Here is a 26,945-nt window from a genome sequence, read left to right as displayed (position 1 = left end):
CAGCTATTAGCATCCCAGGGGCCACAAAAACTCCTAACCTACCTTCCATGCCCATTGCTAATTGAAATAGCTAATGAGGTCTCCAAGGGCTCCCCCCAAATCTCTTCCTTAAAGCAGGGACAGCACATCCAGCTACAAATAATGGTGCAATAAAACCGGAGGAATGTTCTCGCCCCCTTCTGCAATATAAATTTGTGTCGGGTCGAATGTGTGATTTATTAAAGATTTAGCGAACTCTCAAAATTAACATGGTCTATACAGAGAACATGAGAAATGATACTAGCCACTTCAGATGCAATACATAAATATAAAAAAAAGACCCTGTGACATGACTTCAAGCTTTTGTTGAAGTACAGCAGCAACTGTTTGGTGGTCCTGGAGGGAATTTCGGCTTATCAGTTTGCTGGAGACGTGGAGCTGTTGCTACAGTCCCAGGACTCCAGGCCCGGACAGTGATTTACACACGACCCTTCAGTAAAATTGCAGGGGAAAAGCCCAGGAACGGAGAGGGAAAGTAACAGCCGTAAACGTGGGGCCTCCAGGCAGAAGAGAAGCTAAGCGCCCCTCCTTTTTTTTTTTTTTATACGTTAAGTTTATTTGTAAACCATGGCTGCACTACACTGCCATGCTGTAAAAGCCACAAAACCTGGGATGGTAGATTTATTAAAACCACAAGGCTGAATCGGGCCGGCTGATTTGATTAATGCGGGCAGTCAGACGCTGTAATGCCAGGTCAGTGCAGTGCAGCGATTCGGCAATCATGTCACAATCACATGAAGCGTCCTCACCAAAACAACACAATGGAGCCTTTAGAAATAACTTGAGGTTTATTATCTATGGAGTCTTAGGAGAGTCACACACAAGAGTTTGGGAAAGGGTGAGATTCACAAAAGTATAATGAGAAGTAATGAAAGTCATACATCTGGAATGAAAATTAAACTCCTAACTACCATTAGAGAGAACTGGACTAAAACAAATTGTATTGTTCTTAAGAAAAAAAAGAAAGAGAAAAACACTTTATACATTTTTATACAAGTAGTACGTTGAAGGAATCCGTTGAAAAAGTATAGAAATTTACAAAAAATACACTTTGTTTTAAAGAGAGAGCAAAAATAGAGCGGTAGTCAAATATTGACCAATAATAACTCCTTTTCATACAGTTTCAAAAACTTGGTCTAATATCTAAAAAAGATGAAAGGCATATACAGCTGTAAAACATATAAAGAGTCCATATTTTCATTCTTCAGTCTGATGATTTGGTTACCAATGAGAGGGGCTGTGTCTGGAACAGGGCATGATGGGAATGCAAAGCTGCCTGGTGGTAGGCGGTGGGCGGAGACAACATGGAGGGTGGCAAGGTGGTGAAGGGGATTGGCCGAGACAGCAGGGCAGAGGGCTGACTGGTGGAGCCGAGGTGGAGAGAGATGCTTGGGTGGGTGGAGGGTGGGGTGGAGGAGGAAGAGGAAGAAGAGGCTGAGGATGAAGAGCTGTGGCCCGAAGTCTTGCCCGGCAGGGGGAAATGGTGGTGAGCCCGGCCTTCGGGTTTGGTGGTGAGGGACAGTGGCTGCGCCTGCTCCGAGTGGGTGGCGGCGGGAGCGGCTGGAGACGCCAGGGCAGCTGAGGGCGTGGCAGGTGAGTCCAGCATGCTGCTGTGAGAGGAGGTAGGACTGTCGCACATTTTCTCTGATGACAAATACGAGCCACACTGCTTCTTGCTCTGTGGTGAGAACTTATCTACAAAAGAGGGAAACAAAGCATTGAGAGACTCAACCTAGTTCAAACATTGAAATTTACATTAACTGATACATACACGACTCAGGCACGTATATATGGGTGAAAACACAGCGGAAAATCTGTACACCTCACCAGAGCCCCATAAATATGTAGGCAGTATATTTAGAAGATGCTGTTCAGGAATGTTGTACCACCTTGCCATTTGCAGAGCTTGCAGAAGAAAGTTGTGGCCGAAGGGGGGGGGTTACAAATTCTATGTGGGCGACGGGGAGGGTGTGAATGTTTTAGAGTGCTATAAATCTGCCACAATTTGCCACTTAAGAGGCACGTTTTCTAAAACACGTATTTATACAATTAAATGTCATAAAATGTTGTATTCATTACTTTGTCAATCCAAATTCACTGGTGAAAGCACTAATAATCTGGTTTGGTTTGTTTGGTATTGAATTTCCAAAGCAGTCGTAATAGCTCCTGAATCTGCCGTAGACAAGTTTTATTATGAGGACATGAATCGGGGGTAAACAGAGACAGGAACTTATGTTCAGTGTTGCCACATTGGTGCCAAGGTGCAATATTTAAATATGAAGTAGCAGCAGATAAATACTTATTAAATAGTCTGTGATTTGACATTTTCGCATGACAGAAATAATGGGCAGAAATAATCAGGTATCCAAAACATTGCCTCCACTAATGCACATGGGTGGTTAAGCTCCTCCCATCAGCTCCTCCCATTTTAAACTTGATTAAAGATTATGTTCTGGGTGACAGAAATAATTATACAAGAAAAACACAGGAAAGTTCAGAGTTTGGTTTTTCCACCACCACCAGACTTTGTTGAGATTAAGATTCCCCAATATTGCAAAAAAAAAAAATCCACCAGAATCAAGAATAGCGCGACCCACATGGACAAAGTGAAACACACACGAAACATCCCAAACGGATCATGACGGACAACGAAGACAAGAGTTAAAACTGCCAGAATTTTATTTTTAGAACCGTAAAACATTTAGCCGTGTACTGTTGTAGGCTACTGATTTGTCTATAAAAAGTGTTATGTGTTCGTCTCTGGAAGTCTCATAAAAAGGAATTTCAAATGTTTGCATAGGTCCTGAAACAGTAACTCCCATAAAGCGTTTGTTTGCAGACCACGAAATATAGGGTCTCATTTTATTAAGGGGGGTGACCAGACACAGGTGCGAATTTTGTAGCCTCTTTGGATTGCTACGTGAACATGCTTTTTTGCACTTCAACTTGAAATAATTTTAGAATTGTTAAAGCTAGATAGGTTTAAAATGATTTTCTCTTTTTTGTTGTCACTGCATTTAATTTAAGGATTTTGTCAGCAACAAATGAGCTGTGCTAATTATAGAAGCGTACAGCGATTACTTTTATTTTTATTACACATTTTATTTTCCTAACTGTCTGAAAAGCTGCAATAATTAGGTTCTAAAGTTCAAAACCTTTATATAATGTGTTTGTGTGATTTATATATGTTAATACAGTTGTGAAATCAATATCAGAAATCAATATAATTGTGAAACCCGGGATTATTTCCCTGACTATAATCGTTCCACTACCATCTCTAATCATTGCAACCCTAGTCCTAGTCTAGAGATCCGATAAAAACTGAGCGAAAGGAAGGAATGCAACCTACCTTCACGTGCAGACTCTGGCTTGTTTTCTCTTTTCCTCTTTTTCCGTTTTCCCTGTAAAGGTTAAATAACCTTTAGTCAAATTGAAACTGGGAAAAGAAGAAAAGTACTAAATGTTTGACTGCCTCTGTCTCGTCAAGCCAGAGAAGAAAGAACAGAACTCACATAGTTGTCCCGCGCCGACCAGCCAGGATAGAGCTGAGAATGCAGTTGTCTCTCTTTCCTTGCCAACTCATAATACTTGGCCTGTTCCTCACGAGACAGGGAATGCCACTGCAAATCAAATTCAATCATTTCATCATCATTATCATATGTAGAGGTGAGTGAAAAGCATTTACATGATGCAAAACTACACACTACATTAACATACACATTGTTTACTATTTATTGTGTAAGGACCTACAGTAAATGCAATTTCCGCCTTCCTAAAAGCGTTACTTCTTGAGAAGCCCTAAAATATCAACATATCCACAACAGATCTGCAAATGTATTTTATTAATGTATTAAAATAGTTAAGACCTCTGGAGAACACCAGGGGTGATGGTCATAACCACACTCCCTAAACCAAAGGTGTGGTTATGACCAGTAACTTTTGCATTTGGGTTTCATTTAATTAAACATTTACCTTTTCAAAACGCAAAATAAATGTCCACAGTTTCCAATATTTTGGAGGACATTTTTTCCCTCTCTAAGATAACAATTCAAACAAACCTAGTATTTTCTCGCCTGGTACTGGAGCTCCACTGGCATGAATATTTGCATCTTATCAGAAGAACGCAATCTCTGTCTCGTTCCAGCCAGGAATAAAAAGGCAGTAGGCTGTGCGCTCACCCGTCTCCCGAGGATCTGGTTGATGGCCGCGCTCTCTTTCAGAGTGCACTCAGCCACCACTTTGGCTCTCATCTCTTTCATGTAGAGCATGAAGGCGTTTAAGGGCTTCTTGATATGTGGTATCTTATCTTCGTCCTTCTTGACTGGGACCGAGGGTTTCCTGCGCAGACACAGTGTAGTAATGTTAACAAGGAGCTGGGCAGTAGGGTCTGGGGAGGGGTGCCATCGCCAGGCTACTCACCCATGCACGGAAGGGCTGCCAGTGTCACTGCTGGGCTCCTGTTTGATGGTGGGTGAGACAATGGCAGGGTGAGGGATGCCCGTCTGGTGAAGGCTGTGGGTGGGGTGGGGCACCATGTGGGGTGAGAAACGGCTGGATACCAGGCTGTTGAGAAGAAGAAGTGCAAAATTAACTTTAATGTGGCAATCTGCTGTGGAAATAAAATTTTTACTTTAAAATGACTCTTTGCATGAACTTTATTGAAAAGTTGAATACAGACTAATTGATAAATTTGTGCATTTACGTATTTAAGGCGTTGCTGCGAATTGTGTTGTAAATGTCCTCCTCAGGGGCCAACTATCAAAAATGAGCTTAATATAAACTCTTATAAACTCAAAAATGAGCTTAATATAAACTCTTATAAACTCAAAAATGAGCTTAATTTAAACTTAATATAAACTCTACCCTGCATTTTGTAACCTGAGAGGGGGAAAAAATTCACAATCCTCTTTCCAGCGGTTAGACATTTCACAAAAATGTTAAAACGGGAATACATTATTCCAAGTATGAGCAAAAAAATGGACCATTTATGGTAAAAACATAGGTCTGTGATGTTGGCTGCACATACGTCGAGCCATACACATACACATAAACACACACATGGTAATTTGGGAGATGCTTCATTACCTGTTCCCTCATATAGCCCTCTATATCTAGTACTCACAAAAATAACTGTGTTTAGCAGCAGTTTTTGTCCTGCCGGTTTAAACTGGGTCGAGTGTTTGGAATGGACACCCGCCATGGACTCTTGAGACGGTCCATACCACAGGCGCTTCGGGGATTAACCCAATTTGTAGGTGAGTAAAAAAGTCAGTTTGCATTGTTTCATGCAAGTCAAGGCATTTACAGACATATTTTTGTGAATATTACGTTAAACCAATTTAACACCTGCACAAATGGCACTATTAAATCTATTAAATAACCTTTGAAAAAGAAAATCTCTTTCTATCTCTCTGACTTTGAAACTCTGGCGTTAAATTCTAATTATTCTCCCTCTTGCTTTATTGATGTGAGAACTGAACCCCTATTGATTACAGGAACCTTTAATCGGAACATGACAATCTAACGGGTTCAAAGTCACAGGAGGGAAGGTGGCCGAAGAGGAAAAGAAATCACTTCAAAAGGCTTAATTTTTTGTTATCCATGATGATGAGAGACAAAAGGTGCAACAAAAGTAATTCCAGACAGGAATTCTTTAAAAAAAAAAAAAAAAAACAGAATTTGTAAATATAAGTGAGACAAAAAAACTTTCATCTAAAAAAACAAACCAAAACAATGTTTGACTTGATTATTTTTCACCCTGCTCGGTTTTATCCGTTGAGAACTGAGGCACTAAAGAGGGTGCAAAGGAAAAGGCTTGTGCGCTCTTCTTACTTACCTAGACATGGAGGGATTCATGGCCAGTGCTGGGTAGGGGTGTCTGAAGCCGCCCGGAGGTATGGAGTACATGTGTTGGCCCTGCCTATGAATGGAGAAGAAGGGGTGCTGCTCAGATCCTGCACACAGACCTGCTATTTTGCTCACTGTAAGAGTGCTGATGTGGAAATCTGTCAAAATTGCTGACAGGGCGACAGCGAAATGCCACCAGAAGCCAGGGTGGGGGTAGGCAAAAACAAAAAAGACTTACTGTGGAACCAACCACCCCAGGGGGTGAGCAATCTGCCCCACGGCACCGGGAGAAAGAGGGTAATAGGGCGAGAGCTCAGAGGGGTGGGGAGTCCTTGGAATTCCTTGACACACAAGATAAGACATGAAATCAATGCAACTGAGAAAATAAAAGAGCACAACTGCTGCCTTATTCTACATGAAGCCTCGTGGGCGCTACAAATATACAGTGTAGGGAGGGGTCGGTTTTATCAGAGGCTATACATGAAATTCACTACTTGCAATGGTACTTAAGAGTTATGCTCATATTTATTGCGGTGCAGTGTAAATATTCGACAACTATGTGATACTGTTGTATCCAAAATGTCCCAGTGTGATGTCAACTGGTGCAAGCCTGAGAACGAGGGACACTTCATACCTGTTTTGGGATCCAAGATCTCCGGGGACAGGTGTGAGGGAGGGGTCCCGGGGGAAAAGTGTTCATTGCTGTAGGTGATGAGGGGAGTGAGGGGGTGGACGTGGTGGGGGTGCTGCACCACCGGGACTTTGTTGGACTGCACAGGGAAATAACGGAGTAGAAAAAAAGAAGAGAGAATTAAGGCACAGAGCTGAAACAAAAGGTTGGCGAGTAATGGAGACATCCATTTGACCTCGATCTCATTCGGTTTAAACGAGTGGCGCCTGTGCATCTCACCAACAATAGCCCTCGCCCAGTCTGTTTACTTTACTCCTTTCTTCTCCTCGAAAAACCAACATTCATTGGGCAGCGGGCTAAACGAAGGGCTCAGAGTGGGATCTCACCTAAAGCCTGCGTACGACTCTGGCCATTTGCACATCTGCAGTTTCTGACCCCGAAAAAGCACCCACTGGCTTCCAGCAGATCGCAAGAGGACCCCGTGTGATGGGCGTACATGTAGGGACACCTCCTTTGGCACATGTTCAGCCTGCCTGCGTCAGGTAATGGAGTAAATAAGATAAGAGTTTGGATACCGGGCCGAGAAGGACGGAGCTAGTGGGATTGTCCTTTATCCAAATGTCAACTCCGAGTGAAGTGCTTGCAAAACAGGCTTTTAATCTAAAGGCCACACAAGTGCCTTTTTCCACCTTCTGTCGTCCATTTATTATTGCCCCCCACCCAGCTAATACGGCGCAGCGACCGCAGACGTTAATATTAATAATAATGGTCAGGTCCATTCACAAGGCCCTGTTCAGAGGCGCAGCCTATTGAATGGGGTGCTTGTTAGCTCAGGATGTCACATGGGAGAGCACAGTGAGAATGCAGTCTTGTTTCCTCCACTATAACCTTCCCCCACCTCTACGTAGGCTGTGGGCTTGACCTCTGCTCCAACCACTGAGCTTGCAAACAGGAACAAGGCCTTTATTGAGCTGCCCTGGCTCCCGTCTCGAGCAGTCCAAACAGAGATCCAGATCTCTGGCATGCCACGGCTCCTCCTTCAACTCTCACTGCCCCGCTTCTCCCGGCTACCTTCGGCGGTTTGCGCATGTCCGCTAACGGAACCGTCTGCTGCCGTATCACTTGCCGCCACGCCACCGTATCTCATGATTCTACAGGACACTACAGCCAACCAAAAGGTCAGCGTGGCTCAAAAAAGGAGTGCGAAAAGTCGCACTTTTCCTCCAAGCCTCGTAGCTGTGTACTTACAGTGTGCTGAGACCGAGACAGCGTCCTCCAGCCGGGGCAAATGGCGAGTCGAGCGGCTTCCTCCCCCCTCTCCCCTACTTTCCCTGGTGCCAAGAATCTCTGCTGTGTCAACACTCGGCCTGTTTCGTAAGCCTCCGCTGCCGACACCAACACCCACAGAGCAGGCTCCCGCCAGCCAGGCTCGCTGCCATGCCAAACGCACTGGACAGGGGCTGGAGACTCGAGGAATCCCAAGGATCCGTTTCAACACTCACGGGACCATGCAGGCTGTTTTTAACCCCACCGCTCTCAGCTCCACCACGTATGGCCACAGCCGCGCCAGGATTTGCCGGCTAGTCTAATAAAAGTGTTTCACCACTTTGAAATGTAGGGTTTGCGAACACAACACGTGACACATTTTAAGGTTAATACTGCATACCAGTGCTAGAGTAATATTTAGTGAACATTTCCTGATGGCGGCCATTGTTTAAGGTGTGAATCACACATGACCCCCTACAGAGGGCAGAGCAAATCCTGGCAATTCAGCGTCTAAGCCAAGGCCAGGGGCAAGTATAAAATAAATTTGATCAATTTAATCACAAATATTTAAAAGTGTAACACCAGATACCACAGGACACCATCAGAGGTCAGGACTGTTCTGCTAGCACACGAGTCATCTACACAATATTAGCAAAAAAAACACTATAAAAAGGTAATGATGAAGTTATTCAATCATCTACATGTACATAGTCCCAGAACATTCTGAGAAACTCAACAGACATTTTCTCTTCGCCAAGGGCATGCAGAACCATCAATGAAACTGGAGCAACACTGGATTAATACCAGGAAGTACAACAACAAAACTACTCACGACTCCCATCGATAAAAAGCGCCACCCCAATTTAATCAGTATATCACATGATGGCAGTAAAGGACAACTGCACATCAGCAATCACTGTGATATCTGACAGGACTTTGGGTTTTCAACTGCTGTGTCATCAACAAATGAAACTGCTACATGCCACTTTGAATGGTAAGCTCAGGATTGGTTGAAGTAAAAGCACATGACAACCATCACGTAATGACTTTAAAAAGGCACATTTTCCAATCTCTCTTTCCCATGCTGACAAACTCCCAATTGTCAATTTAGACAAACAGTGAATCGGCTGTTTGTAAATCAGATTCTTGAAAATGAGCTGAAGATCTGCTTGGCTGTAACGAGAAGTCCCTTTTTCCCGCAAAGAGCACACTATGTTTCTCAGAGCGCCGCTTAACCACAATCAAGTGAGTAAATCATGCCATTCACGCTCGTTTGGGTGGACCTCCAATCCGTCACAATGTTCCTTGTGATTGTGATTTGTACTCCTGCGATCTCTCCTTTGCCATTAGAAAGTCATGACATGTTAGAAGAAACATTACTTCAAATTGATATCTGAATACCAAATATCGAACACAGGAGGTGCGAAGGCCTGATACTGACAAAGATACAGATGAATGTTCATAGTGATTTATGGCTTTTTAGAGAAGCCAGCAGCTGATTAACAAGTAAAAGGAATAATAAAGCACTAGCAAAACTACACTGTCTCATTGAAAAAGCAAATAAATTATCTGAATGTCCCTAAAATCCTCTGCCAATATCATAACTGATATGCAAAGCCTCATACAGAAAAAAATATTTCTACATATGTCTGGTTTTAAGGCTAGGGAAAATAATCAGATAATTAATCACAGTTATAAAAATGTTAAATAAATGTTTAAGTTATGTCTCCAGAAAACATCTTCCCAAGCTAATGTGGTCATTAATAGATAATTCATCTCGAAATGAATTCCAGCAATCCGCCAACTAATTTTCTAGTAATGCACCAGATCACTGGGGTGCCTGAGCCTACAGATACAAGGAGGGATCAACCGGGACAGGGAACCAGTCCATCACAGGATGAAAACACACTTTCTCATCAAAATTCCCTCTATTAAATTCAGAGACTGCACATCACGCCACGACCAGACCTTGGCCCAAGTCGTCAGACTCAATTAGCCCTTTCCAACAGCACTGAGCGGACCCGGCAGAGCGTCTGAAGTCTGGAGGTGGTGTACGTCCGGCACCCATCACACCGCTGACATGGCCGCGTTTTCCCAATGCCGCGCATCACCTGCCCCCGCACGCTCTTTGATGTATTATTCATGGCCCCGGCATCGCTCTGGATGCTGGGCATCCCATCGCCGCCTACCCCCTTCCCCACTCATCATAAGCAAGCTGCCCAGAGGATGCCAACCGAATGCTAAACAAACCTGTCTCCTGAATAATAGAGCCGTTCGGACCGTTCCGGCTCACCCCATTAGCATGTGCGCCTTCTGGACCCAATCTGTGCACACGCAGAACCAAAATGTCTGATTTGGACATTTTGGAGTGATTTGGAGTGGACGCCCGTTAGAAACATGTCTTCTTATAAGCCCCCTTGTGCAGCAGTGGCACTCGCGCAAGGCATTAACGTTCTTGCGGCTTTGTTTTTCAATTTCCTGGTGGCTCACGGCGCTCCAGAGGCAAGGAACCTCCTCGATGGCAGAAGTCCCCGCTTCCTCGGCTTTGTGAACTGCAGCCCTGGCGGCATGTCCGCAGGCCACGGCGCAGCGTTTGGCCGCAGTGTCGTAATTTAATAAGCGCGCATTTCACAACAGCAGTATATTAGGGCAGGAAAGTGAAAGCTGTGACAGTGAGAGCTGTGTTCTGGCACAATCCCAGTGTGTGTTGCGGGGGTTACTGCAAGGGTCAGCTCTTGTTGTAATCAAAACTCTAAATTGGATTTGCCATCCAGACTCTGGTGACCCGCAGTGCCAGTTAGAAATCTCCTGAGCAAACGCAGTAATCTGCCCACTCTGAACAGAGTCAATGATCACTTTGTCACAACGGCACAGGCACATTTTTTTTAAGGGAAAGTGAGGGGGAAAAAAGTGTCTCCGGAATGGATTAGTCGCCATTTGCATTCCTGAGGCTCTCCGCCATGGTGTCTGGAGGGGGTGATGTAGGTCAAGAGTTGGGTCGCATGAGCTGTAAGAAGGGGCGGGGAAGCTGTGGTGAGGGGTGTGAAAATAAGTCTTCTGCTTGTTGACAATCTGAGCGACAGGCCTAAGCCCTCTGCCTCAGCAGGGCTACGGCTAAAAGCCCGATGCCTGACTGGGCAAAATTAAACAGAGATTCTGTGGCATCTCTCTCTCTCTTGCCCTCTTTCTGTCAGATTTCACAGATTCACAGCCTTGATGGCGTCTATTTCCTCCGACTCAGTTCGAGCTGAAACGTCTGGAATCCAGCAAGGCACAATTTATTTCACATTTCTGAATAAATGCTGTTTAGAAAGATAAAAAAGGTGTCTGTACCGCGCTGTGAAGGACGAGCAGAAAAGTTCTTTCACAACAGCTTGACATAGAGAACCAATAGCAGAAGAGACTTACTAAATGCCCAGGGGTGGGTGATCTGGAGTCTTTGAGCGATGCGGGTCCAGGGACGTCGAGGAGAGGCCATTTCATATGTAAGTACTGGGGAGAAAATAAAGAGAAAAGCTATGAGAACTTGAGTGGTAACGATTCAGTGACGACTGACTGAATGTTCCAATTCCGAAAATAAATGTTTTATTTTCTCCATTTCATTAGATAGTCAGGCCAATGGAGAAGAGCATAGGACATTCATGTTGCATTAGCACCGTTACAAACCCTTTAATACAATATAATTTATATTTAATTTAAGAACTTGAATTGACTTGATTTGTAATTGCAAGCGAAACTTTTGTTCTTTTTTTCTTGAGTGTTTGTTCTAGCACCCATGAATAAAAGACTGTCCTGGTGTTAATTGTGCAATCCACGGCATGAAAGAACATTAAGCTGGGCCCCTTTATCCTAAATCCTATTATTTAGTCTATTCTGTATGTGTCCCCATTTAGCTGTGGGGTCGTGGAATTATTAATCCTTCGCTCTAGTGAAGGCCTTGATTCTGTAGTCCCACCGATAAATACAGGAAAAAGAGATCACGCTCACTAGAGCCAGTGACAAGGCTGAAAAACGTGAAGTGGCAGGATAGGAACAGCTGGGAGGAAGTGTAGTAAAGGTACTGCGAGAACAGGAAAGCAGGGGGTGGGTGGATTGCCAGTCGAACCCACGGGCCGAATCATGGCCCCTGTGGGTCAGTTGTGAGTTTTCACTTGCACACGAAATAACAGAGTGTTTGACAAGAGAGGGAGAGAAATGTGGCTAGACGGGGCGGGAGAGACTGAGTGGACGACTTATTCTTAAGTGCTCATTGTTCTCAACACATCTGTCAGGGTGTGATGTTTTTCGGCACTCCAGATCCTTTGCGAGTCCAAGTTTCGTAAAAAACATAATTTGTAAAAATGAGCAAAGTGAGCCTTACTACAAACTATAATATCACATTAGCTCAAAAACTAACAGCAGAAAAACTTATTATTAGTTTTAGGTCAATTTGAGAATAAAAATCATAACACAGAGACCAGCAGTATAAGAGCAGTAATAACATGTTGTAATAACGTGTTGCAAGCACTTATTGGCAAACTGCATGTTAATGTTTTAAACTCAAGCGTCACTTTAAGAAAACAAGAAGGTCCCCCAAACTGTTTATTGGATTCAAAATCCCTGAAAGTGAGGCCTGCGTCCCCGAGACTGCATGTAACATGAGCGGGATGGTAGCGAGGAAGGAAGCTTGGGTCCCGAGGTTTAAAAATGGAAAAGACATCATGGATTACTGTGGAGACGTGGGGGGTGGGGGGGCTGTTGAGAGGGTAGAAATGTTTCTCTAGCAAACCCTGGCATTGTTACAGCGCAAATGGAGGGATGGTGTACACGCTGGCCATTGTATAGCTTACTGCACTAAAACCCTACACCTTCCAACGCCTGTAGGAACGGATCACGGACGTTGCATGGATTTGGCAAAATGGGCTGCAACCCAACTCCGAATCTCTAAGAGTTCGGTTTCAGCAATGCGAGACAGTTAAGAGAGTCACAAAAAATGTACCCACGTTTGCCCATTAAATATCTTACATGTGATGAATGATGAAAGGTGAACAAACAAACATACACTTTCAAGCACAGTGCAGTTCGACAAATTTGATGTGGAAAACGATGTATGAAGGAATATCAAACAGTTCGAAATAAGAAGCTCTAAAGGGCAGGCTTAAAGTTGTTGATTTAAACCCAAAGACCTTGACCTCGTAATCTGGTCAGGGACACTGTTCCTCCATTCCCATGTGACCCTTTTGCAAATGAAGAAGGAATTTGGGAAGAAACTCGACATTAGAAGAGAATATTTCCACACAACAACTTGACCCCATTCCTGTGCAGCTCGCCACAGTAAATCACAAGAGTTGACAGAGTTCTTTAGAAAATACAAATCCCTCTTCATACGTCTTGACTTGGGCGTCGTCCTGCATTGCTACAGGTGCAGTCAACAACAGTTGCTTACACACACTAACAAATGAGCCGGCGTGTTGACCCGGCAGGTTAATATGTGTTAATATAAAATTACACAAGGGATAATTATTAGTGCCACCATCCTAACAAACACACACTGAGGTTTTCTTAAAAAGAAAAAAAACCTGAGGATTTAAACCTATCAGCAGATTGCACGCTGGCTAGTAACACACTTGACCTCTAAAAGAGTGCCAATCCTAAGGGGGGGGGACATGGGGTGAAGCCAACAAGGACACGTCAATCACTCACTGTAAGGCTAAATCACTCCCCACTGTTCCTTTTCAAGCAGCAGTGGTCTTTCTCCATACACCCCCCTCCCCAAAAAAAAAAAAAAAAACAGTCTGAGCAAGTTGGGCCCAGCCATAAAAGAATACATTACCTGCTCACAATATGAGCAGTTTAGCCACACAAAGGCCTCAGATTACCTACATGTATGCCTATGGGCCATGCAGGAGAGCAGCCAGAAAGTTCCAGCTCACCTGGGCTGTTTATTGAGGCGGGTGACGCCTCTTGCTGCTCTGCTTTTTTCAGGCGGCAGCGGAGACACAATGGCCCATACAGCCGCCATCTCTCCCTCCCACCAGGCCGCCATTCAGCCCATTTGTTTGTTTAGTGATGTGCGAGTTCCCAATAATTAGGTAAACAATCCCAGCACAAACGACACCCCACATTATGCTAATTAGAAATTAATATGATAGGAGTGGGGCAGAGGAGAGGGGCGGTGAGCTGTCCTGAGGTGGACTGCAGTATTTATTTAGCCAAAAAAAAAAAAGAGGTACATCCACCAAATAGTTTGCAGTGACATGACCCAGTCAACGGGAAGGACACACAAAAAAAAATTAAATGAAAAGTCCCGTCATTTGCAACAATGAGTATTAATGAGGGCAGGTTCTTAATGAGGAAACAAGTAAAAGCTTTCACAACAGCTCCACACAACCCTATTGACAAACATAATCATATTAGCCCGTAAAAATGAAGAAAAATAGTCTGCCAATTTGACAAAAGGCCTAATGTTGCAGAATCCGCGATCCAAGCGGTAAAACAGCGGGATTAATACTTTAATTCATGTCATGATGCAGAGTATATTACGCAAGTACTGAGTGAGGCTTTGTTGCAACAAGCACTGCCAATAACAAGACAATGGAATATAATATAGAAAATTATCATTCTAACAATCGCCTTAAACAGACCAGAGGTGAACTGTTGTTTTTCCGGATTTTTACTCCTGTATCACTCGGATCAGTGCAATAGGGACCTTTTTTGCACGACGGTGCCACTTTCAGGCGGCCAACAGCCGTCACAGTTTCAGTATCAAAAGGAGAGACTCATGACTGACAGGCGCTTCCCCCAAGTTCCCTTGGATACTTTTGAGCCCTCGCTGATAACACCACTCCTTCATTCACAGCCTACTTAAAGAACTGGTTCAAAGGTCAGCCCTCCAGAGACGGAGGGTTTCCATGGCATTGTGGTCCATTTAGGACCAGCACAGAGGCCCTTGGTAAGCCAGCAAAGTATGTAAAGAGCATCGGAAAGAAAGAGGCAGAAAAAACGGCAGCAAGGGTCACCGACGTCCAAACCAGCAGAGTGATTTTGAGATTCGCAGTTCGACCCCAAATCGACGCTGAACACTCCACAATCTGGATATGTTTAGCTCTAAAATTGATGTGGAATACCTAATATATGGTGATTGTTCAATTTGATACATATTTCATGACCACAGAGGAGAAAAGTATGAAGGATATTAAGGAGAACATGCTGTGTTACAACCTGATAAACCCAGTATTTTGCATGAACAGATTTAAATGCTTAATAAAACTCACATTAACTTAATAATGTAATACACTTTTAAGGCACATTTGTATAGAATATTTAACATTGTTCATAGATGCATCGACACAAAATAATGATAAGGAAGTTTCTGGAAAAAGTACAAATGCAAAACTGTAACAAAATACCATCCAAAAATACTTAATGCACAATCCATCCGTACGTCCAGAACAATACTCACAAACACACAGGAAAAAGCCAGCTATTGTGCTGCAAGACAAAACGGTAGGTCAAATAAAACTGAACACATAATTAGGACCACAAGAAAGTAATAAGACGCCTGGAAAGAATTGTGCTGTGCAGCACGAGGGGCAGCAGCCCCTCTTACACTCAATTACAAGTCAGTTGTGCACTTTTCAGTATTCTGGTGTCTGGTTACAGCACTGAAATGAAAGGCTACACCAGCGACAGGACAAACTTCACCGTCCATCAAAAAAAAAAACGCAAGAGACTGCTGTAGTTGCGGGTCATTTTGTCCAGTCACAGACTGCCAAAACAAAGCGACTACTTTCCGGCTATACGAGGAACAACTTGCACTTTCAGTCAACATGGGGTAGAATTTTCTGCGACGGGTGGGTTTTAATGTGGTCGTTAATGAATATTAAACAGACAAAATGGTTTACAGACAAATAAAGACTCCAGCGAAACAGACGGGCTTAAGGCCTTCCTTGTCTAGAATCCTCTAATGACAACAAAGATCTTATTGTGCTCTGTGGACACCCCCAATCCACACACACACACACACACACACTGCTCAAGTTACCCCCCCCCCTCCACATCCAATTTATATCAATAAAACAACTGAACAACTTTGTATACATCTTTAAAGCACACTAAAGGAAAGAGGAAAGGAAAAGGGACAGCTAGAGACCTCACCACGCCCCGCACCCCCTGGTTTCTGAGCCAGAAGAAGAAGATATCTCACATCCTCCACCTGAAACAGAGAGTTTCAGGCTTATCGGCACCCTGAGGGAAATTTCATTGCGATTCATTTTATGGCGTTGAACTGTTAGTACAACGGCGGATGGTCATTTAAAATCGAGCGAGCCACACTGAGCCGCATTACAGTATCGTGCATGTTAACAAACGAATGCATGTCGTGAGGTGGGACTAGGCAGCAATTGACTATAAACTTGTTTCGGCTAACCTTTCCAAAATGAGTAATAGTGTTAGCATCTGACGTGTACATGGTTGGATGCCAAGACAGAACTTCAAGGTGTCACAGGACGTAGTTTTAAGAGGCTGTCATGGCGTGTGTCTAAGACACAAAAAAACTGAACCCAGCGCAGCATGAGAGCAGCCAGGACGAAGGAGTAGGGGAGGGACCGCACTCACGATTAAAAAAACGAACAAACGAAAGTGGAAAAGCTACCGATAAGTCTTCCAAATACCCCCAGCAATCTCTGCAGTGTCATCAGCCTCCCATAAATCTGCCCCGTTTATAGGAGACCAACCCCGTCCTGCTCGTACAAAACATAGAGCGAGAGAGAGAGAAAGAGAGAGAGAGAGGGAAAAGAAGCCAACGGGGACAGGCAGAGTTATGCGATACGTAACAATGCCTGGTTACAGTCTATTTTTCGCAAAAACCAAACTGCACCCGATATCCCTCCACCCAGTAGATTAAGAAGGGGGGGGAAAAACTACCTTGTCAAACCAGTTCCCTCCTGCAAACAATTAGTGTCAGGCCATGCACTGCTGAATCGTGTGTGTGTGTGTGTGTGTGTGTGTGTGTGAGTAATGAAGTTTGAGGAGTGAAAGACGTATGGGGGGAAGGGTAGGGGTAATGGGGGGGTGGGGTGGGTGGTGCAAGACAGAGAGAGAGTGGTGGGAGGGTAGGTGGAGTGGGACGGGGGGGGGTGTTCCTGGAGTGCAATTACAGTGGGGAATTTATGGTCTGAGAAACAATTTATAAATCACGGCGTATGGGATAACACAGTCCAGATTTGACTGCTTGCAGCTGCAGCCCGGGGGCGCAGCACATGCGCGTAGTTAAGAGCGGGGAGGAGAACGCGTGCTGCGTTTGTGAGCTTTTCACAAGTTTTTTTCTTCCCTTCTTCGGCTGGTTCTTCAGGAGGCCTTCATGAGAGAATCGAGGGTCAACATTCAACACAAAGGCGATCTGGACCTACAGAAATAAAAACTAATTTCAACTTTCCAACATTAGTGTATAATGGACGAGAGCATTTGCAGCAGTGTTGCAGCGTGTCTTCATACAAGATATAACAGAAGAACGTGGTTCTCAACTTTGGAAAGGAGGGAGAAAAATCTGCTGCCTCCATCACAATGAAGTACTCATCTGGAGAAATGGGGGAGAAAAGCTCTGGGGGTTTTCTCTGGGCCTTCTCTGCGCCTCTGGGTCCAAGCTGCAGCTGCGAGAGGGGAGGGGCATCTCATGCCTTGACCGACAAGGTCCAGCTGGATAAGAAATAAACTCGCACTAACCAGAGGAGCAAGAATGGGGTGGAAATAAAAAGAGAGAAAAGGCTGCACATCATGCGACCACGGGCGCACCAGCGGCGGTCAAAATAAGTTTTTCCTCCCGCTGCCGCGTCTGTGGCAGGCCCCCCGATGACACACAATGCACGCTCCTCCGCCAATCGCTCGGCCGCCCCTTTGTGCCAACAGTTATGTCACTTCCACTTCAGCAATCTGAATGTGCGAGACTGTGGCAGTGAATGAATGTCTGCGAGGAGAGAACTGGAGCACTTTTTTGTTCTTCTTTTCTAATTAATCATCACGCCACAGACCACCATCCTGAAAAGGATTGTGTGTGTGTGTGTGTGTGTGTGTGTGTGCAGAGGCTGTGTGAGGGAGGGGGGTCGTCCCCGCAGTGTTTTGTGAGCGCTGTCTGACAGCTTAAAATCAACCCCTAAGGAGAATTTGTACAAGGGAGATGGGAAAGGCCTCCAGCCCTAGAAAGAGATGCTGCACCCCACCCCCACCCCCCTTCTCCTCTCCCCTCTCGAGCACCGCGCTGCCCACTCCTCTGCAAGTCACGTCGACAGGCCCTGAACCTTGACCTTTCACCCCGACGACTGAAACAATGCTTCAAGATGCCCTTCACTGTAGAACAAGTGAAGTGGGATATGGGTGACACCCCCCTCCCACCACACACACGCACACACACACACACACACCACCCCCAAAGTTACAAATTACTCACGGCAGGACAGAAACTTGCAGAAATATTTTAATTCGTCTAAATATCTTCAGAGATTTTGTTTTCCTTCTCCTTTAAGATTTGTGTGACTCATTACAGCCGTTTTACAATAAATGCATGAGGCAAGGCGAAGGCCAAGGATTATAAGATTGACTGTGCAAAGAAAAGTATTCTCGGGCTTGGCCGTGTTGCGCTCAGTCACCACCCTCCAGGCTTTTGTTCAGCCTTTCAGGCTATACTGAACTCCTAAAAGGCTCCTATTCATAAACACTCCCATACACTCCCAGTTGCCTCGGCCAAGAGTCACTATAGAACACCCCTCATTTCACACGAGAACCAGGGCTCCCTGGCCACCCCCAGACCCTGCCCACAAAGGGGCTCACCGCTTGCTGATGTCCGGACCCGGGCCTGATCCACACAGGCATCGTAACAATACAGACACCGTCATTATTACCATACAAAACACAGCCTATTACTGTCATTTAACAAAAGGTGACATGGATGTGGCGCAGGATTTCTAATGATTAGAGGGAACATTTGGAATATGACTGCACAGATGCATGAATGAACATTAAATGCATCAATGTGGAAAAATATTTACATTCATTATCAACATTTTGTTTTTTTGGATGCTTCGCGGTCATAAAGTACCTTAAATCCTCACACAAACCATAATCTCCTGCAAAATTACCCCACTGAAACCCTCATTAAAGGGACAACAGGTCAAAATGAACACTGTCTGCTGGAAAGAAAGTGTAATTAGGGATTAGAGACTTAAGAGTGAACAACTAATTGTACGACTGGCCAATCAGTCCATTATTTCCATATGTTAATAAAATTTGAATGCAGTGCTATGGCTAATTAGCAATTTACAATCAATTGCAATGTTAATCAATCAGATATTGGCATTGATGACTTCTAGATCATACTTCATGACATCATGACATTACTATTTATCCAAATTTCTGAACAAAATAGGTGTGAGGTCAATATAATTAAAATCTCAATTAATACAAATTGGTACACATTTTAAGTTGTGCCACCCTGGCCTGAATGAATACGTCTAGTTGGCCTTTTTTATAGATTTGATACGATCTGTACTAATCTGCCAAATCACTACAAAGAAAAATAAGTGCACTGCGAAAAAATCTCCATTTTTTTATTTCAAGCAAGCAAATATTTGCATTTGGGTCACCTCCAAATCTCACAATAGGAAAAACTCTTGATTCCAGCGATATCACATGCTTTCCTGTCTGATGTGCCATGGGCACAGAGCCCATCTTTGTGTGAGCACGGTGGTGCAGCAGCGATAAGACCACCGGCACAAGTCGTTTGCTTAGAAGCTAATGCCCGTTTTATGCCCGCTTGGCGCTATCTCCCACCCCCCACCCCCCAACCGCGCAAATATATTCCCCCCACTTTTTCCCACAACTCCTCCGCCCGAACTCCCCCCACCACCACCCCACCCCCCTTCCGAGGCCCCAGGAAGCTCTGACTGCAAGGCTATAACCAAAAACAGCTGTTAAAAATACCAGACTGATGAAGCCTGAAGTCCCCCCCCAAAAAAACACAACCACCACAAGCCTTCACTTTATCCCCCCGCACAATCAAGTTTTATTGGCATGGAGCGATGCATGAAGTCAGTGTGCGGCTGCAAGCAAGTGTTGCACTTTCTTTTAGAAAGTGTGTGTGTGTGTTTGGAGAGGGGGGGGGGCACAACACAAACAGCCACACTCGGGGTTGGCAGAAAGACGAGCACAAAAACCGTCCCTATCACCGGCCAACAGCGGAGCCTTATCAATGGAGAGTCAGGGCCAAGACTCTGACTTCATTCACGCACGGGCCTGAATAAACACAGACCTCAGCAGACCCGCGGCACAAAAACCACTTCATTCTCGCCACCGAACTTTTCCCTTTCAGCTGACTGCCCCGGACCAAGCCAAGCCACTCTGGAGGCTAATGCGGCGACGCAAATCACGCCGAGGCAAATCGGAGGTCAGCGTGCAATTCATCGAACGGCAGCGCTGTATTAACCGCGCACAGGAGAGGAACAAAAAAATAAAATAAAATCCCTCTGGCTACGGCCATGACATCTGATTCTGCGGAGAACGCTAATCCCAGCAGTTAAACGGATGAAAAAAACTGTTGATATGCGGCCCGCATACAATCAAGATAAGGCTTACCCCTCCCCTCCATTCCCTACCGTACTTCCTGTTGCATTTCTACATCTCTCCAAGATCCATCTCGTATGCAAATATAATCTCCGGCTCACGCGAAAGGCGTCCCACTGCCCCTTTTTAGAGGGTGTAATCTTCTTAACACCACGTTCGCTATAATCAACGCTGTCTGATTTGTTGCCTTTTGGGGAGGAGAGAGGCCTGCACTTTACTGCAATTACACCAACGCCGTAGCTGGAAACTCGGCTAAGGGTGCCCAGCGTAAAAAAAAAAAAAACTGAATCGAAAGAGGAGGTGGAGATGACCGTGGAGATCTTTTTATCTGTGCAAATCAAAAGTTTAAAACCGGGGCCCCAGACAAGACGGCACATTCACAGCGAACTGCCCCCCCCCCCTTCCAGACCCCCCAAAAAAAGACCTGTAAACTAATGCAGCCCTGTTTAGTTTCCCCTTCCCATAACACATAAAACCTGGATATAAATGTAAAAGCCGTGTTGACTCGGCCATTAGTGCAAATATCCACGCAGCAACACTGGGGCTTCCTCTGCCGTCCCGCCTGGACAATGTCCCCTCTGTGGCTGAGGTGACGGCGGCGGGCGGAGGGGGGCCGACCCCCACCTATCTCCGAGTGCTGAGTGTGTGGAAAAGGGCCGGCCTGTTGACAGGACGGCTCTCCTCGGCACTGTTTGTTTATGTAAAACGAGGCACTCTGTGCGCAGGACAATTCCACTGTTTACTTTATATTGTCTCGGAGGTCTTAAAATACCATCGCAGTGGGGCGAGACGGACAGACGGAGAGGTGGAGAGAGAGAGAGCGAGTCGCATTGTTCATTCCAACACATTTTATACTTAATCTGCTCATGCCTACAGAGCAAACAGCTACATTTTGAATATATTAGTTGATAAAAAAAAAAATTTCATAAAGTTTTCTGATGCTAAATATATGACAGGCCACACCCCAAGGATGCCAGGTCCCTGGGATCATCGGCACCAATAATTTATGACTTGAGTCAATGCATCGATTTATAGATGCGCAAAAAAGTGTGTGTGTGTGTGTGTGTGTGTGTGTGTGTGTGTGTGTGTGTGTGTGTATATATATATATATATATATATATATATATAAAAACAAAACCACGGCAGAGTAAAGTGAGCGAAAGCTGGCAGTGCAGCAGTGAAGAAGTGCCACATTTGCATGAGCTAAATGAGGAGGCTGTGGGAGTGAAAAGACTCCTTCAGCAGTAATTGCTACGGACCTAAGGTTACGGTTACCACGCTCCCTGGCCAGCTGGGGTAAATGGACTCGGTAAACCTGCACAGCCCATTAGCTTTTCAATGCTGCAACAACAGCCTGACAAAGTCCTGCTACAGCCACGGTCTGGCTGGCTTGCTGCAGTACGGTGCGTCGCTTACGAATGCGTGCAAATTATTGAAGGAATTTAGTTTGAAATTCTTTTTTAAAAAAAACTTACAAAATATGAGCTCAGCCAGCTTGAACTGTACGCCACGTGTATGCTATTCGCTTAGAGGCCATTTTGAAATATTAACGAGAATATGACGAGCTCCGGCGTGCCTGCGAATAAAGATCCTTCAGTCATCTTACGCGCAGTGGAACGTCTGAAGCAGTTTGGTCTATCACAGCATGAGAAGTGAGAAAAGCCCGCTGTCCACAGGAAGCCCGCGAGCTGGGGTAAAGGGCAACAGAAACCATCGCACTTCGGCCCACAGTTGGGACAACAGACTCTTTTGGCTGCTCGGGCCCAGCTGCCGCCTTCTACGCCGTCGCACCTCCGGCCGTCACTCGTCCCGAGCAATTTGTTCCACCGCGTCGAGCCGCGTGCAATGTTTGTCGGGTTAATGGGCAAACGCGGCTCATCTCGTCCGCTTGGGACGCACACGGACCCCCCCAAATCCGCCTTTTCCACACTTTTTCCATTCTTTGGTCACGGCTCACCTGCACTGTGTGTTTCTTTTCCCGAAAAGCTAAGCGAGGCTTCGAGGAAAAAAACAAAAAAAGTATTAAATGTGTTTAATGCACACAGCCCGTCCACTGTGGGACCAGGAAGAGCGGGTGCATTGTGCACTTGTGCAGGAGCCGTTATCCACCGCAAATCTCTGTCTGCAGGCATGTAAACCGTCTTAAGGACGTCACTACCGTGTTACTACAAAAAAAAAAAAATCGGCCATTATTGCTGCAAAGTGCTGAAAGGGGGCAAGAGGGGGCGAACATCATCTCACGCCCACCGGCGCACGAAGAGGGTTGCGACATGGCCCACGTCCTCTCGGGACGTCAGAGGCCGGGTGCAGGTACAGGGCGGCGCGACGCTGCGCGGGTGCGCGTCACGTTCGCCCGGGCTCGTCTCCAGCGCAAGGGTCGGCTGACGTGTCGCGCGCCACGCCGGCCCGGTGGGTGTCACGCGCAAGCCGCACAGGAACAGAAGGAAGCCGGCGGCTCCTTAAGAGGCCACTCGAAGGGGACATGGCGCGCTGCTGACAACTTGAAGCATGTGTGTGTGTGTGTGAGACAGCGGCTGTAAATATCTCAGCGTGGGTTACAGGTCAGTGACTGAGCCGAGTGTGCGTTCAGTACACTCACCGTCCTGGCGCTGGGCGATAAGGAGCCGTTGGAGATGTAGGGACTGGTGAGGTCCGGGATCATCAGAAACGGGTAGCCGGGGTAAGGGGGGCCCTTGAAAAATCCTCCATCTTGCTGTCGTCTCAGCGCTTTATTTTGAAGGGATGGGAGGGAGGGGACAATGAGCAGAATGTTGCACGCAGCAAAACGACAAGGACAAAAAAAAAAAAAGAGAGACGACATTAACAATGAAAAGAAATGCGCAACAAGTGGACTTTTAAAAAAAAAAAAGTTGCAGAGTGAGCTTTTACCTTCGGCAAAGTACTCCCTGTGCTTCTCGTAACTTTCCGTTTCTGACCTGGGCTGAGGGCGCCTGTCTGTTTGCTGACAAGTAGAGAAGAACAAGAATTTTTTTTTTTATTATGTTTTTTTTTCGAGGCGGTAAATCGGCACCACGAGGGCGGGTTTACCTCGGAGTCCGAGGAGCTGCTGTTGTTCTCGGACTCGTTCACCAGCGACGACTTGACGTCGTCCAGGTCGCGCTCGGACGACACGTTTTCGGAGATTTTCTCCTCCTGCTCGCCTTCGTCTTTGAAGGCGATGAGCTCGTCGTTCGCCCCCAGGTCGTCGCCTCCGCCACCGTTGAGTTGCGGCATTTTTCTTTTCTTCTCCAAGTCGCAGCCCGGTCCCCCGCCAGAAAAAGCGACTCTTTCTTCTTTATCTATTCTAAAATCTACAATTTTTAAAAGGCGAATGTATATCTTCCGGTCTTCTGACGGCGTACACTCCTCCCGGGTTAAATCCCCACCGAGAACATTAGAGACCAGCCATCCCTCCCAGTTCCATGGCCGGAGTGGGCAGCGGGGCCGCGGTGAAAAGACTGTTCGGGTTTAGGTGAGCGCTGTCAGGACAGCAGCTCTGCTGGAGGCGCGAACGGAGAAAGACGATTCATCCTGTGAAAATCCACGCGTGCATCTTTTTTTCTTCTTCTTCTTCGTGACGCCCCAGCAAGCCGCAGATTTATCGAACAAAGCAAAAAAAAACAAAAAACAAAACGTGGTGAGAAGAAAAAGAAAGGAAGAAAAAAAAAAAGTTTCGCTGGTCCTGCAGCAGGAGTTTCGGGGCTCTCCGACCGACCACTTGTGGATTCGTCCTACTGCTCCGCGTCCATTCTCTCCGGTTACGCGTCTGCTCCCGTGTCGCTCGCAGCGGGAAACGCGGCTCCGCCACTCGGGCCCTGGTTGGACGAAGTGCGGTGGAAGGAAGGACCGCGCCTCATTAGCATGCGGGGGCGGGGCCTGCGCCGAAACGCGACACCGCGCGCGGCGCGGTTTAAAGGCACAGCGCACACTTTCGCGCTGAGCTCCAACACGAATTATAAAAACGAACAATCAAAAAATGCCCCATACGCACTGCCCGATCGACGTGTGAATTGTAAGAAAAAAACTCAGTCATTTGTTTCAGAGCTTCAGAGAATTTGTTTAAGAGGTGGGTGTGGCCTGGATGCTCTTGAAGTTGATAATTACAGCATTAATCAGACACCCTTAGTGATTGTGATACATGTGTCCTCTGCTTTTAACCATCACCCTTGGTGAGCAGTGGGCAGCCATGACAGGTGCCCGGGGAGCAGTGTGTGGGGACGGTGCTTTTCTCAGTTGCACCTCAGTGGCACCTTGGAGGATCGGGATTCGAATTGGCAACCTTCTGATTACGCGGCCATCACTGGCATTGGCCGGGAAGTTGGCCAGTAGTAACAGGGACAGTCTCCCTGTGGACACTCAGGTTTAAGTGTCTTGCTCAGAGACATTATGTAGTAAGTGGGGTTGAACCTGTGACTATGTGGTATTTTGGTTCATAGGCGAGGATATTACTGTCTTGGCTAACACCACCACGACGTGTTAGAAGCAGGAACAAGACCTAATCTCCACTGCATCTTAACTGCATCTCTTAGCATGCAGCGGTTTGAGGCAAAAGTTGACAGACAAAAGATAACGAGTGAGCTGGTAACAGGTTCTTGGATAGTCTAGGTTTGTTGATGTGCCCAGTGCTTGAATCTGGACCATCCTGTCCAGCAACATGTAGACTGTGGCAAAAAAAAAATGAAGGTGGACTTGTTCAAAGTGTTGACTTGACCTCCAAATTCTCCAGGTCTCAAGCCGATCAAACATCATAATGCAGGATTTGCTGGAGGGAAAAAACTCAAATCCATAGAGACCCCACCACTCAAATTAGAGAGTCCAGTGGGGCTGTAGTGCTGGGCATAAAATCCTGCCATTTCTATCATTGTTCTATTCCTTCTTTTCAACCTTGTGTGTAACAAGTTCTGTGATTTATACTTAACACCATGCCACCTTAAAACCATGAAGCAGAAATTGTTGAAAATATCATAAAAGACCTAAAGGAAAATGGTAACCTTAAAGATTTTAACTGAAGGAAGAAAGAGTGGTGGTGCTTCGAGTTGGAATAATGATCTGAGCGTCTTGCGTGTTGGAACCCTACCCCCATATTTTGCATTCTCTGTTCCATTGTTAGATGTCATCATGAATTAATTGTTCTGTCTCTGTCTTCTCCTCCTCTGGAGCTTCTCCTCCACAGTTCCATTCACTGCCTTCACTCACCGCAACTAACAAACGGGTGAAAAAAGCTTGAATGTTTAAATGAAATGATGCTAATTGTTTATTATAGCAAAAAATAACTCATCAGAAGAGATAACAAGGGCGTGGATGCACTACTATCCAAGAAGTAATATTGTCAGCACATTAACGCTGCCATAATTGTTTGTTGTCACGCGTAGACTTATCACAAGTCAGAAAAAAGTACAAAGGTCTTTCATCACAGTCATGATAACCTTGAATACGAATGCAAAAAATAAATGTTCGGCCTCGTTCAGTTTTATTGTACATGATAATTTTCACTCCTCTGGCATATTGTGAACAGTTAACAGCTATCTTCAGAAATGTTCAATGCATTTCCATCTCCTCTGCACACCTTTCTCAGTAGGGAATAACCGTTTATGGTTCAAAGGTTGCTTGCTGAGCAGAGGCAATAATCACGACTGTGTAGAAACGTGTCGTACCTGACAAGGTGGCACATGGTTCACATGTAGCTCATGACAAGCTCTGCTATATTCACTCCACAGGCCGAACGAACATGAAAATTTTACGTTTGTAGCGAGAGAGAGAGGTGTAGAGGGGGGGATACATTATTTATGTGTTGATATATTAAATCATACCAGCGATAAATTATTGACATGTTGACTTTGTGGTTACTCGCAACATGGGAGTTTCACTCACAGTTTCCTTCCCAGCTGGCCAGAGATAAATAACATATCTCACACACATCAGTTCCCTGCTCTTCCCGCAAAATTACTAATGCATGAGCAAAGAGGATCATAAATAAAAGAGGTGCGTGTTAAACCGGCCCCACTCTGCACAGTTGTAATAAAGATAGATGAACCGTGGGCAGGTGACAGGTTCTGATATATACTTAGCACCAATGACCACCTGCAATGTTGAAATATCTGTAAACTATAGGTCTATGCTCAGAACTGTAACCTGTAGGCATTTGTAAAAAAAAAATATTTTTTAAACGTCTTTGTACAATTTAGTTTCTAGAGGTTTGGAATTTTAAAAGCTACCTGCATCTCCACTTTAAGGAAAGAATACAACCTTTATGAGACAGTGCATTAGTCTCGGAAAGTCAGGCAGAAAGCTAAATAGATCCACTTCGTTAATTCTCAGAGGGGATTGTCTGAAAACACCATAACAACTCGCCACGAATATGTTGGTCCTGTTCCAAGGACGGCTTGAGAAAGCAGCCTTCCCTCTAATCATTGGAACTAAGAGGATATATCTGCCACAGCTCACATGAATATTGCATCACCTGCCATTTCTGGCTCTTCTGTACCCTACTTTCATTGCTGGGGGGGGGGGTGGAGAAATGTAAATGCAAAGTCCAACACCTACATTCCTGGTCGGATATGTGGCATTTCCA

At 45.4% G+C, this 26,945-nt stretch overlaps 1 protein-coding gene across 1 annotated transcript; it reads right to left on the bottom strand.

Annotated features, from left to right (window-relative positions):
* Nucleotides 1–808: 808 nt before the first annotated feature.
* On the bottom strand, nt 809–24,213 carry tcf7l1a (transcription factor 7 like 1a). The gene is made up of 12 exons (XM_028973191.1): nt 23,423–24,213; nt 23,264–23,336; nt 22,974–23,101; nt 11,192–11,275; nt 6,521–6,656; nt 6,125–6,227; nt 5,876–5,959; nt 4,459–4,602; nt 4,218–4,377; nt 3,552–3,659; nt 3,389–3,440; nt 809–1,734 (listed from the first exon to the last, which is right to left on the bottom strand). Exons 1-12 carry the CDS (start codon nt 23,606–23,608, stop codon nt 1,244–1,246), a joined length of 1,749 nt encoding a protein of 582 aa, XP_028829024.1. The 5' UTR covers nt 23,609–24,213; the 3' UTR covers nt 809–1,243.
* Nucleotides 24,214–26,945: the final 2,732 nt, after the last annotated feature.

The sequence above is a fragment of the Denticeps clupeoides genome, chromosome 3 (assembly GCF_900700375.1).
Source record: "Denticeps clupeoides chromosome 3, fDenClu1.1, whole genome shotgun sequence".
In the NCBI taxonomy this organism is placed as follows: Eukaryota; Metazoa; Chordata; class Actinopteri; order Clupeiformes; family Denticipitidae; genus Denticeps; species Denticeps clupeoides.
This window is presented reverse-complemented; position numbering and strand designations above follow the sequence as displayed.